Source organism: Capronia epimyces, assembly GCF_000585565.1.
Source record: "Capronia epimyces CBS 606.96 chromosome Unknown aczIQ-supercont1.7, whole genome shotgun sequence".
In the NCBI taxonomy this organism is placed as follows: domain Eukaryota; kingdom Fungi; phylum Ascomycota; class Eurotiomycetes; order Chaetothyriales; family Herpotrichiellaceae; genus Capronia; species Capronia epimyces.
Window position 1 is genome coordinate 605,411 of NW_006912910.1, and position 13,016 is coordinate 618,426.

The 13,016-nt window shown below is 56.1% G+C and overlaps 5 protein-coding genes across 5 annotated transcripts; 1 reads left to right on the plus strand and 4 right to left on the minus strand.

Annotated features, from left to right (window-relative positions):
* Positions 1-220: 220 nt before the first annotated feature.
* Positions 221-3,753, minus strand: A1O3_08027 (serine/threonine protein kinase; the record flags this gene model as incomplete). Its single annotated transcript, XM_007738128.1, has 7 exons — positions 221-315; positions 389-531; positions 612-1,129; positions 1,199-2,451; positions 2,525-2,664; positions 2,717-3,066; positions 3,145-3,753. 7 exons carry the CDS (start codon positions 3,751-3,753, stop codon positions 221-223), a joined length of 3,108 nt encoding a protein of 1,035 aa, XP_007736318.1.
* A 1,125-nt stretch (positions 3,754-4,878) lies between these two features.
* On the minus strand, positions 4,879-6,874 carry A1O3_08028 (uncharacterized protein; the record flags this gene model as incomplete). Its single annotated transcript, XM_007738129.1, has 5 exons — positions 4,879-5,367; positions 5,456-5,782; positions 5,842-6,406; positions 6,469-6,601; positions 6,661-6,874. The coding sequence occupies 5 exons, from the start codon at positions 6,872-6,874 to the stop codon at positions 4,879-4,881; spliced, it is 1,728 nt and encodes a 575-aa protein (XP_007736319.1).
* Positions 6,875-7,449: 575 nt separating this feature from the next.
* A1O3_08029 (uncharacterized protein) lies at positions 7,450-7,799 on the minus strand (the record flags this gene model as incomplete). The annotated part of the gene is made up of 3 exons (XM_007738130.1): positions 7,450-7,527; positions 7,615-7,659; positions 7,716-7,799. The coding sequence occupies 3 exons, from the start codon at positions 7,797-7,799 to the stop codon at positions 7,450-7,452; spliced, it is 207 nt and encodes a 68-aa protein (XP_007736320.1).
* Positions 7,800-9,021: 1,222 nt separating this feature from the next.
* Positions 9,022-10,782, plus strand: A1O3_08030 (uncharacterized protein; the record flags this gene model as incomplete). The annotated part of the gene is made up of 1 exon (XM_007738131.1): positions 9,022-10,782. The coding sequence occupies one exon, from the start codon at positions 9,022-9,024 to the stop codon at positions 10,780-10,782; it is 1,761 nt and encodes a 586-aa protein (XP_007736321.1).
* Positions 10,783-10,848: 66 nt separating this feature from the next.
* A1O3_08031 (dihydroxy-acid dehydratase) lies at positions 10,849-12,927 on the minus strand (the record flags this gene model as incomplete). Its single annotated transcript, XM_007738132.1, has 3 exons — positions 10,849-12,064; positions 12,119-12,279; positions 12,334-12,927. The coding sequence occupies 3 exons, from the start codon at positions 12,925-12,927 to the stop codon at positions 10,849-10,851; spliced, it is 1,971 nt and encodes a 656-aa protein (XP_007736322.1).
* Positions 12,928-13,016: the final 89 nt, after the last annotated feature.

The window sequence follows — 13,016 nt, forward strand, 5'->3', positions numbered from 1 at the left end:
TGGGACCGGCACCACGTCAGAGATCACTGTAATTACACCCCAACCACTCCAGATGTTAAAACATGCCCGCCTAGGCCGGACCTGGGTTCAACTTGCCACCACCACCAATACAAACCTGGTCGGGGACCCCACGGAGATATACCGATATCAGCCAACCAAGCTCGTCCTTGTAACTACCTAGTAGTCCTTGGAGAGTTTGCCCCCAGAGAGACTCGAGAGTCTAGCCCATGAGCCTGGAGAACGGGTTCGGCTTCTTCTGCGAAGGGCTGCGACCGTAAATCTGACTGACGCTATTCCGGACACCATTCGGACGAGCTGGAAATAGGGGTTCGTTCAGTACTTTCCAGAGGACGCATGCTCTGACCAAGGCAAGGGCTCAAGAACTTACCACCAGACCCCGGCGAGGACGGAACGGAGGCGGCAGGAGTCGGACCCTCCCGCTCGTTTTCATCCAAATCCTCGCCTTCCAGAATGCTTCCCACGATCATCTTCCTGACTCGTCCGGTCCAAGGTTCAGTGTCGATGATGTCTCTGGATACAGACACAGATTAGTTGAGAGTTTGGTGCAAATGACAAATAGCAAACAGCAGACAGAAGACAGAAACACTCACTCGATTCCATACCGATCTTCCATCGCGTTGTCCAAAGCTTCCAACCGTTTGATGGCCGTCCGATCGTCGCCGAAGCGAATGAACTCGATACTGAACCGCCGCGGTTCCATCGAGTTGAGCTCCTTGACAAAGTCGGCAATCTTCTTCTCGACCACGTCTTCCTTGACCGAGCCCAGCCAGAGGCCGTCGGTCAGGATGAGCAAAGTCATGGCTTTGTGTCGGTCGGTCTTGAGATATTCGTCAAACACGCGGCCCAGCACGGCCGTCATGTCGGTGCGGAGGAATTCCTCGTCCGCATCGCCCGGGTCCTTGGGAGTCATTTCTTGCATGGCCTTTTGGAACCTGGCCGCCGAGTTGGCTCGTCGGGCGTTGTTGATGTTGAATTCCTCGCCGATCGTGAAGACCAGGTCGAGGCCGTCTTCGTCCAGGCCGGCCAACTTCAACGTCAACGTCTCCAACACGTACGTGGCCACTCCCCAGAACGGCAGCATGGTGGTGCCGTTGTCGACGATGAATTTCTAATTAGGCATTTGTTAGGTGGGACTTTCAACATAGTCCAGTCCAGGTGAGGTGTCACTGTCACTTACAATGTCTCGGTTCTTGATGAATTTCTTCAAGTACAAATCTTTCTTGGGGATGCCGACAAATGACGCGATTCTATTCGGCCGATTCCTTTCCAGTTCCTCTCGCACGCGACAGATGTCGAGAGAGGGCTCGAGGGTGGGCACAAGGACGGGCCCCGGAGGCATCCGCGGAGGCGTCGACCTCTTTGGTTCTGGACTGGATTCCGGCTCCCGGACTGGTGGGGGACGAGTAAATGGCTGCCTTGGCCGCGGCCACATTGAACTAGGGGACACTTGTGGTCGTCCCTGGTCGCCGTTTGGTGGCTGGTATGGCTGCCTTGGGAGTTGGGGGTTGGTTGCAGGATCCGGCCCGTTTGGAGGTTTGACCTTCCTCGTTGGATCTCCGAGCTGGGTCACATTGATCTGCTGGGGCCTTGGTCGGAACCGAGGTGTCGGCGTTACAGGCCTTTGGAAAGACGGTATCATGGCCCCGTCGGCCTCCTCGACCGGGCTGTCATAGAGATCCGACATGGCTGAGGGCTCCGGCTCGTGGACATCCGCCTGAGCCTGCAATTCACGCTCCAGATCTTCCGCCCGATGCGCCGTCTTTCCGCGCGGGATGTTGTCCAGCCTCTCCGACTTGCCGATCCGTCTCGACTTGCGAGGGGCAGCATCCTGGGCGGCAGCAGATCCGCGGGAGGAGGCAGAGGGCGGTGCGAGGCGCTCCAAGCCCGCTGACTTGGCTCGGGCTGCTTGGGTCGAGTTGGCGGGCGCTTGTTGGTCGTATTCCAGCAGGGCTTTGAGCACCGACTCGTGGATGCTCGCGTCCCGGCGCGAGTTGGCGTAGTCCATATCGGCCGCCTTGAGCATGAACTTGAGTCGTTCACATAGGGCCGTCGACGAGATGCGCTGCTGGGGGCTCCCGAGCAGCATTTCCTGCTCGACGAGGCCCAGCACACGCATGGACAGCGAGTCCGACCGGCGGCTGATGGTGTGTAGATAGTTGTGCCACTGAAGCACTTCGGGGAGCACATTATACCCATTGTGGAAGGCGTCGTGGGCGGTGGGCGTCGTGAGCCCGGTCTCCTGCTCTTGCCGCCTCTTCAAATTGGCGATGGCTTGCTTCCTCAGCGTCTCGTACTGAAGGATGCCTTGGTAGCCCAAGATGACCCAGGTGACGGCGATAGACAGCACGCACCCAAACGACCAGGTGTCGATGGTCTGGGTGACAGCAGTCGAAGTACCACGAACCCTCTTTGGGTCCGTCTCGGGGGGCCCTGGGGGATGTGCATGTCAGCCTCAGCCTCGTCTCCTACTTCCCGTCCTGCTTGCGAGATACATGATACATACCGTAGGTCTGGGTGCCTCCTTCGATGTATTCGGTCGGCGGCTCCTCCTTGATTCGCTTGAACTTGGCAAATCCAAAGTCTGCCAGCTTATATTCACCGTGCACTCGCAAGATGTTGTCGAGTTTGATATCGGCGTGCCAGCTGCGCTCCTCTTCAGCAAATGCAAATTGGCCACAGGATAGAAGGGGCTTACCCATGATACTTCTCCGTAACCCCGTCCTCGTCTCGACGTTCAAGGTTGTGGAGTCGCTTAATCGCTTCCGCCACTTTGAACAAGGCGCTCCAGAAGGCAATGATTTCTGGGGTCCGTACGGGCGGGTATGAATGCTGGTCGGCGAAGAACTCGTCGAGGTCCAGCTCTCCGAGCTCCAGGAGAATGTTGTAGGTCCAGGATTCGGGCTCGTTGGGAATTTCTTCGAAGACGTAGTCCCCGAGATATTGTACCATTCCGGGCTGGCCTCGTAGTCCTTTGAATGCCACCTTCTCCCACTCGAAGAAGTCTTTATTTCTGGGAGAGTAAGTCTTCAGGGCCAGTTGATAGCACTAACGAGTCACAGTCAGCCTGGTATCCTGATATAAGGGGACAGGGAGGGGGAGGGCTGCCACGTCGCTTCTGCTTACCCATCCGTAGTCCTTATCATGGAACCTCGATTTCTTGATCGCGTCTCGGAGGACAGGGTCGATGAAGTATTCCTGGACCAAGACTTGGTACACATCAGCTGTGCCGCCCTTGCCGTTGATCCGCTCCTTCTTCAAGAATGGTAGCACCCATTGGCCGTCGTGCAAGGACCGGCTCATGTTATAGCTGATGGTGACGGGGATAAAGGACCATCTCTTATGGTCGAAGTCCTCGATTAGGTCTTTGGCCTCGAGCGCGCTCAGCCCTTCGTTATTCAGCTCTTGGGCGAGGTGGACGTAGCACTGAGGAGCAACTGCTAAGTGTTTGTCGACAATATTTGCCCGGCTGAAGGCATGGATGAAGTCGCCGCGGTCCAGTTCCAGGAGAATGCCGAACACGCGAAGGGCAAAATCCTCTTCGGTCGCGATCTTAACCGAGGAGTCGAAGAATAGGGGCTTTTGCGCCTTGAGTTGGTGAAGCTCCCGGAGGAGTCTGGCGACGTTCTTCCCTTTCTCGTTGGTGTCGGTTTTGGTCATCCAGTCCAGTAGCTTGAAATAGTTCACAAATTGCCGGCCGCAAGCTGCATCGTGGTACCACTCATTGAGCAACATGTCGCGGAATATCTGACATACTGAAGAGCGCTCAGGCTCAGAGGCTGGCCTGGGCATGGCGAGGCGCAGCCAGGCGAGAAGGGAAGATGGCCAACGGCGACCAAGTCCAGACGTCTGTATGGCAGAGAGTGTGAGGGACGAGGCGAAGAACAAGAATAACAAGGAGAAGGCAGAGAGAAGAGAGAGCGAATGTGCTGAAGAGAAGGGTGGGAGAAACTGTCAGGATCAGGATCAGGAGGATGGTGGCCGTGGACGGCTGGATAACAAAGTCAGACCTCTTGGGAGGAGGGGCGTTCACAGGTTTAATAGGCCAGACGGTTGCCTTTCTGCTGTTTTCTCTGCCATCACAACAGACAATAGATGTGCAAGAGCGGAAGAGGCACCTTACCCATTGAGGCTGGGGCTCAACCACTCTCCAGACTCCGGCCTCCAGCCTCCCTTGCCCTGACCCTGGGGCCGGCATTAAGAGAGTGTGAACGAAACTTCAGCACAGCCTATCCCAGGCGTACTCGCCTTGCATGGGGAGGAAGAGTCTAGCGAATGCTGAGCTGGATGCCTCGACCGCCAGCTTCTCTCGAAGCCAGTGGTGAACCTCGCCCAAGCCCCACTCACACCTACAGGGCCTGAAGAGGGTGACACAGCGTCGTCAGACAAGATGGATGGTGGCCATTGAGAGGCAGATTCCAGATTCCGCTCATCCTGGCCCAGAAAGATTGCGACATCGGCAGAGAGGGTGGTTGGCCAGCTAGAGTGTCGCCTCCAGTACGAGTACTCGGTGCGTGTGCGGACGGCGTCATTCTCCCTCAGGGCATTTGTAGATACTGTATAGCCAAGGTTGTGCCAACAAGGCTGAGATAGAAACCCTCGACCGCTGCGGGCAGCACTGCCTCCTTACCCCCAGAAGCCTCCCTAGCCCTGAGTCTCCTGAGCCCTAAGCCCGACGAGCCTCTGCCCGACCCGACCAGGATCCCGGTTCATGGCGCCCTCAGGCCGCCTGAACCAAGTGGATTCTCGCGACGTAGGTTTTGCTGAAAAGGTTTGCCGGCTCTAGACGAGAATTATGACTTAACCCCCTGTCGGGCCTGTCCCCTGTCCCCTGTTTCCTATGAGGGGCGCCATCTCACCTCACACCACCGAATCGGAGCTTCTACGAGAGAACAGTTTCGACAGCTCAACCTCGTCCGCCTTGCTTCGGGCCCATTTTTTCCAGAGCTTGTACCCTGCCGGCCGCTGCTGCTGCTGCCTACGTCTCTCGGTTAGCTTTAACGAGACGATTGCCGCACCCATGGTGGCGAGTGTCAGCGGCAAGGTCACCTGCAACCAGCGGTACATGGCCGTCTTGGAAAACGTCCCGTCCGTTGGAGGGCCCCCGTTCTGATTCTGGTACTTGATGATGTCGGTGCTGAAGAAGGTCTGGTTGCCCCGCCCTCTCGTTAGCCGCCTGTCCGGTGTCCTGAGCACGGGGAGAGCATTGTGACTTACCGAGACAAACGTCGCTGGCAGATACACCAAAGTCACGAGGGTGATGATTCGCATCACGATTGCTTCTTTCTCCATGTTTTGGTTGAGCCTCTCCATTCTCTCGGTCGCCTGGCTCTGCAGGTGTTGGATGACCTACAGCACGACAGGATTCGGAACCGTCAGCAGGGAGCCTTCGCATAAAGGGATAATACGAGATTGCCGGCAGCGCGACCAGACTCACCATTTCCTTCCTGTCGTTGGTGATCTTGACCAGCAGTTTTGCACGTGCAATCTGCATCTTGAAGTCGGAACTCATGTCCTCAATCTGGCCTATGAATGTGACTATGTCGAGCCCGCACTCGTCCTTTAGGCTCTGAGGCACGTCCTTGTTGGATCGCAAGCCATCGTAGAATCGACACAGTGACTTCATGATATCAACATTCGCTTCCAAGACCATGATGACTTCGTTGGTCTTGTCTTCCCACAGCTGGAGGTGTTGTACGTGTTCCGGCTTGGACCGATGGTAGCTATGTCCCGGTCCGCGAGCGCCCAAGATCACCATGGATGTCTGTCCTTCGGGTTAAGCACTGGCTTGCCATCGTCGCACTTTGGCTGGGATCTTCTCACCTCTTCTTCGATCACCGTCTCGAGCCAAAGCATGTACCACCGCCAGTTCTCCGTGGACCAGTGACAGAACATCAAGTGAGCAGCCAGGCTAGATCGGAGACACTCCCCGACTGTACCGAAAGATCTGTCTTCCGGCCGCGCCTCATTTCCAGTCAACTCCTTATATCGCTCATGGAGATCACGGTTCCCCTTGGTGACGATCCAGAGGCTGGTCCCTGTGACGATGTCAAATTGGTGGTGGATAACGGCTGGCCGGATCGACCATTCGTGGAACCTTGGATTCGTGGCATCTTTTGACACCAAAGCCACGCTTTTGAGGTTGTAGCAAAGCTGGTATTGACGTCCGCTTCTGCCCAGCGAGGGGATCGCAAGACCGCGGGGAGGGTCGGAGAGAGTGCTCTGCTCGCGAAACCCGCTGAATCTGCGGTCGCGCGGCTCACTCTGGGCACCAAAGACTGAGATGAAATCCAGATAAATAGGCATCACTTGGTGGAAGGTCAAGATCTGGGCGAGCATGTCGCGAGTGATCTTCAGCGGAGCCCGCGAGTGCTCGCCGTACACATATCTGACCGCACAGTCAATCCATGAAGGATGCTCGGCTGCCGATTCCAGCGAGGAAAGACTCACATGAATCGAGATTTGGGGTCGGCCTTCCTGGCCACGATCACCAGCTTGGTCGCATCGGCTGGGTCAGTAACAGTTTCAAGCCCCAGCCAGTCCGTCAACTTGGACGCGGTATGAATGTTCCACTTTTCCAATGCTAGAATACGCTCCCAGTTAGTGTGGAATTCGCTTTTGGAAGGGCAGCACTACTCATACCTCTCCCGGAGTCGTTCTGAAGGTCTCTGAACGACACTTCCACCTTCGATTCATCGTTGACGAAGAGGTCCGGCGCGACAGCATCGAGACGGTCCTTGAAAGCCTGGAGGGCCGTTCGATAGGTGAGGGTGCTTTTATAGAACAAGTTCTGCGGATAGGACTCGCTGTTCAGGTACGACTGCTGAAAGACCGTGGGTAGTTGCAGCGCTTGCATGCCTTTGTCAAACTTTGTCAATGTTACCTCGATGCCACGTGAAAGATTCTCAATCTCAGTTTCAGGCTGGAGAAGACACTGATCGCGAGATGTCGTTCTCCCTATAAATCTGGGAAACAGACCTCCCAGTCTGCCTCCCACAACGGTCCATGTGGCTGGCCGTATGTCCTGGCTGGCGCCTGTGCTACAGCTGCGGCATGTGCTCCAGACAGGATTCGACACGACATGTGCGTGAACTGTGTACAGTCGTCTCGGTGGCTGAGCGAGAGATTGCAAGCGAAAATCACCTTTTCCAGCCCGCCTAGCAGGGGGGTCGAGGGTCGCTGGTAGCGAGTGATCTTGCGCCAGCCCCTCGCTTGGGTGCCACACCCTTAAGCCTCCTTAGCCTTGTTACGAAGCACACCCCCAGTGGTGACTTTTGAACAATCGTTAGGCATACCAAGTACAGAGTACAGGACGAGTCACGCGGCTATTGCCACGTCTGTCGGTTACGTGGTTGCACTTTAATTTCCCTCCTATTGTGATGTCGCCCGTGCATAAAGTACATGGTTTGCCTGGCCATGGTTTTGGCCTGTTCATTCCGGCTCTGGCGACTGGGAAGGGTGCCGAGTTTGATCCTGGTCTCTCAATTTCTCCAGCTGCTTTCGGTCGTCCTGCCATACCCAACGTCAGCAGGGAAACAATCATAATGTACGACAAAGGCAGTGCTTGATCCCTTGTATCCTGTGGCACAAACTGACCGCTGTCAGAAGCTCGGGTACTTCAAAAACCCAATAATCGTCGACCTGAGCAAGGACCGAGTCAGAAAGACGGATTTTCCTCGAATACAACAGACACTCACTCGAACCTCCTTGAATTCCAGCCCGGGATACTTGGACTTTGGGAATTTGGCTTCCAAGTAACTCTTGAGCTTGTCCCAGGTCATTTTATTGTAGACTCTGTACCGGTCTTGCAGGGGCTGAGGAGGCTCCTGGCCTTGTAAGGAGAACGGTTGAGTGCCTCTGCGCCGAAGTGCCCTGTTATCGCCACTTTCGCCAGTGCCTTGTCGCCGCATATCCACGGATGCCGTCGGGATTGCTGTAGATAGAAGATCTAGAAAGTGACAGATTCTTGGTTCTGTTGTTATTGTGGCCAAGGTTGACTCGATCAAGATGGGACTTTATCAGATTTGGTCCCTTGTGTGCCGCACAAGCCATCCATATCCCATCACCACCGCTCTTGACTCTGACCGGTGTCAGGTGTCAGGTGCCAGCAGAGCCGCATGCCGGGGTCAGCCATGCCGAAAGTTGCACGGGAAGACGAAATCACACCCCCCTGTGCAGTGTGACACCCTCGTGCAATACAGCCATTGGACGCCTCTTTTGTGGTCAGGGAACTCTAGCTGGCAGCGGCCTCGTCTGTGCATCCGGATTGGTCATGTTGCAAGCCGAAAGGCAACCACGTCTCAGCGCTTGCAGCTGCCGTCGCTCAGCCTCAGCTGTGTCCAGCCCAACCCATGTTACACAAGACTCGAGATTGTGCCGTGCGGACGAGGGGCCCTGGCGAGGACAGGATGCGGCTGGTAGGTGGTAGGTCTTAGCGTGTTGTCACTCTGGCATTGTATGGAGGCGTGGCAAAAGGAAAGCTGATGTCGAATCTCCCACTGTAAGGATGGCGGCTGGGCCGAGCAGTCTCTTGCAGCCATACCGGTAGTTTCCATCTGTACGGAGGAATCGACCATCAGCCTACCAGGCAAGCACCATGGGTGCTGAAGACGATGTAGGTGCGATGCATCTACGGAGTACGGAGTACGGAGTACCTAGTAGGTGCCTACCTAGGTATGTTGGGGGGTCAGATGGCGGGGTGTCGTGTAGACGATGAATGCTCTGCCGCAGTTGCTACGGTCAAGTACAACAGCAAAGTAGGTGTAGTATCAACTTGATACTTCCGCCTGCGCATCAATCAATGCAATTCAATGCAGTCCAGTCCATTGCACCCTGGCTTCCAGACAGCATTTGTTGCCTTTGTTGTTCAACCCAGCGTGTGGTTTCTACCTTGAACCTTGATATCACGCGTCTTTGTTTCCCGTCGTCCAACCGTTCTCAAATGACCGCGGCCGAGCTCCATCTCATCATCTCTGACCAGTCGCAACCACCGTCAAGTGGACCATGGCGAAGAGACAGAACAAGCCGGGGAAGCAGAGCAGGCAGCCTCAACCTCAGCCTCAGCCTCAGCCTCGTGAGAGCCATGTGACAGCTGGATCACCGCCGAGCCTCCCTAGCCTAAGCCCTTCCGTGCAGACCGCAACCGCGAAGCCGAGAACAGTCTTGACCCTTCTGGGCGATACAAGGGTGCAAAGAGCCCTCCAACTAATCCTCCTTGCGGCATTGTATGCTCCGGTCTCCCAGCTGACCCTGTCCCCCGTCTACGGAGCCGTGCCTGCCGGGCTTTATCACAGATACGGGCTCACGGCCGCGTTTTTGCTTGCTTTTGCTCTCCGAGGCTATCTACCCTCCTGGATCTCCCGGGCCATCACGCCTTTTTGTTTCTGGATCCCTACGCTGCAATTCTTCCTATTCCAGTTCAGCTCAACTCTCGGAAACCCGCTGGGGCCTGTTGTTACGGAAGCCCTGACATGCTATCCACTCGTGGTGCTGTCCGTGTATGTTGCAATTCAGTGCTTTGACGAGCTAAACCCAACCCCCTCTGACTCCAGCTACGGCGATTCGGTGCCTTCGATGGGTCTATTCGTGGTCTTTACAATGTTACAGAGAGCTTCGAGAGCCTTTATCTCTTCTATGACCGGGCCGGGCTTTCTCCGGTCTCGCATCGCTCTCCAACTGATGATCGCCTCGTTGTATGGGATGGTGCTGCCCAAAAGCCTGATCTGGCCCTGCGTGCCTGCAATCGCCTTCACGATGGTGGCCAATCCACACTGTACATTGTCGAGGACAAGCCAAGTTTTGAACAACACATTGGCCCTGTACGACTACACTCTTCTGGAACGCCGAGAGTCCGTGACCGGCTACATCTCCATTCTTGAGGACAATCAACGCGGATTTCGCGTCATGAGATGCGATCATAGCCTCCTTGGAGGCGAATGGAAGATGCCACCTTCAAAGAAGAACCAGAGGAAAGTGGGTGAACCGATCTACGCCGTATTTACCATGCTTGAAGCTGTCCGCCTCGTGGAACCGTCGTCTCGCAACTCGGAAAAGACAGCCTTGAACATCGGTCTCGGCATCGGGACCGCCCCATCTGCAATGATCGCACATGGAGTCAACACTACCATCCTCGAAATCGACCCGGTGGTACACGAGTTTGCCGTCAAATATTTCGCCCTTCCACACAACCACAGCTACTTGATCGGTGATGCTGTGGCGGCTGTTCGAAATGCCAATGCTTCGGAGGCGGATTCATACGACTACATCATCCATGACGTCTTCACCGGTGGAGCAGAGCCTGTTGAGCTCTTCACCACTGAATTCTTGGCCGGTCTTCATATGCTACTGAGACCGGACGGGGTGATAGCCATCAACTATGCCGGAGACATTACAATGCCTGCTTCCTCGCTCATCTATCGCACCATCACATCAGTCTTTGCGTCGTGCCGAACCTTCAGGGAAGACGAGGCGCCGGCCCCTGGGACCAAACCGGACGACTTTACTAACATGGTCATATTCTGCCGCAAGGAGAACATGCCGATTACCTTTCGAAGGCCCATCCCAGCGGACTATCTTGGGAGTGGTGCTCGGAGAGAGTACCTACTGCCCAAGTATGAAATCCTTCCAGATGCCTTTGAGAAGACCGGCCCTGTTCTCATGAGTGGCAAGACGGGGGAACTGGAGAAATGGCAGGCCAAGAGCGCATTGGGTCACTGGAGAGTTATGCGAACGGTCCTGCCGGATGTCATTTGGGAGAATTGGTGATACAAGGAAAGCAGTCTGCCGATCTCGATCTGATGCGATACACCGGGCAGTGGGCAAACGCTTATATCAATGATTGTGGAGGGGCGCAGGCCAGCGCTGTGCCACCCGTTGGTACTTGGGGGCGCAGTTCAGGACCATTCCCTCATTCAGTTGGCCTGTCTCACGCCGGAAGATGTCCTGCCACGGTGTTTGGCTCTCGGGAACAGCATAGCCGCCTTGGGCCTCGAGCTCGTCCCGGCGGCTTTTCAATTCATCCTCCGAAACCAGGATGTTGACCTTTCTCTGGTTCAGGTCAACCCGCAGCCGGTCGCCGTCACGCAGAAGCGCCAAGTTGCCGCCGGCCGCTGCCTCGGGACTTGCATTCAGGATGGATGGCGAACCTGACGTGCCAGACTGTCTGCCGTCGCCAATACACGGCAGAGAGTGAACGCCCTGTTTCAGCAGATGCCCAGGAGCATGCATATTGACTACCTCTGCCGCACCAGGGTACCCGATCGGGCCCGCGCCTCTCATGACCAGGATGGTCCTTTTGTCGATGGCGGTATTTGGGTCATTGATGCGCCGGATGAAGTCTTCCCGTCCGTCGAACACGACAGCCTGACACTCGAAGGCATTGGGGTCGTGGCTATCTTCCAAAAACTCCTTCCGGAACTCATCCGAGATAACCGAGGTCTTCATAATGGCGGAATCGAAGAGAGTGCCGGTCATGTGCAGAAATCCAGCACATGTTTTCAGCGGTTCGGAGTAGGCTTTGATGGTCTGCCGGTCCCAAGAGTGCTGGCCACTCACGTTGTCCTTGACGGTCCTCCCGTTACACGTCAGGGCTTGGGCGTGCAGCTTGCCCTGATCTAGAAGCTCGGCCATGACGGCCGGGAGGCCGCCAGCTTTGTAATATTCCTCACACAACATCTCTCCGGCCGGTTGCACGTTCACAAGCAACGGGATCTCGAACCCGATTCGGTCCCAATCGTCGAGATCCAGTCGAACGCCAATGTGTTTAGCAATCGCGTTCAGGTGGATGGGGGCGTTGGTGCTCCCTCCGATGGCACTGTTGACCACGATGGCATTCTCGAAGGCTTCCCTCGTCATGATATCGCTGGGCTTGCGGTCCGCATGTACCATCTCGACAATCTGTCTGCCCGTCTTGTACGCAACCTGTGCTCGTTCGCGGTACGCGGCTGGAATGGCCGCGGATCCTGGGAGCGCCATACCCAGAGCTTCGGCCAGCGCGTTCATGGTTGATGCGGTGCCCATCGTATTGCAATGACCGACAGAGGGAGATCTGTGTTCTGCCGTCAGCTAGGAGAATGTCACCAACACTACACGTCCAGCGTACCCGGATGAGATCATCTCGACGAGTTTGTCGTCGTCGATTTCCCCGGCAGCGTGTAGATCTCTGGCTTTCCACAAGACGGTGCCTGAGCCCATGCGCTCGGCCGACCCTTTTAAGCGGCCATTCAGCATGGGGCCGACGTTGAGACAGATGGCTGGAATGTTCTGGATTCCATGGTCAGCAGATGGCCATGAGTGCGAATCGAGGATCAAGCCTACCACCGTGGCAGCAGCCATGAGGAAGGCGGGGGTTGTTTTGTCACAGCCTGTCAGCAGGACCACCCCATCCAGGGGATAGGCAAATAGCAACTCGACCAGGCCCAGATATGCGAGATTCCTGTCGAGCGTGGCGGTCGGCCTTCTCGAGCTCTCCTGGATGGGATGGGTGGGAAACTCGAAAGCAATGCCGCCGGCGGACCGAATGCCTTCACGCACTCGTTTGGCCAGTGTCAGATGATGGCGGTTGCAAGGAGCCAGGTCGGATCCGGACTGGGCAATGCCGACGATGGGTTTGCCCGACATTAGCTCCTCTTCGGTGAGGCCGTAATTCAGATACCGTTCAGCATAGAGCGCCGACATCTCGGGATTCCTGTGGTCATTGAACCAACGAGCCGATCGAAGGTTGGGCGACGTTGAACGGGCGTCATCCCCGGGGTTAAGGCCTACCTCGGAAAGCTTCTGCTCCAGCTCGCGAGTCCGTTTGCGTAACGTCTCGAGTTCGACTTTGTAGTCCTCGATGTCGCCCACACGGTCATTGGGGTGGCCGTCGCTGGGACAGGCATCACAAGACGACGCTTTCTGTGGACAAGTCATGCTGGTTGATGCTGGTTGATGCTGGCGACGGCGACGGCGAGGGGCGTGAATCGAAAATGCGTCGCTGGCAGCATGGGCATAGGGCTATG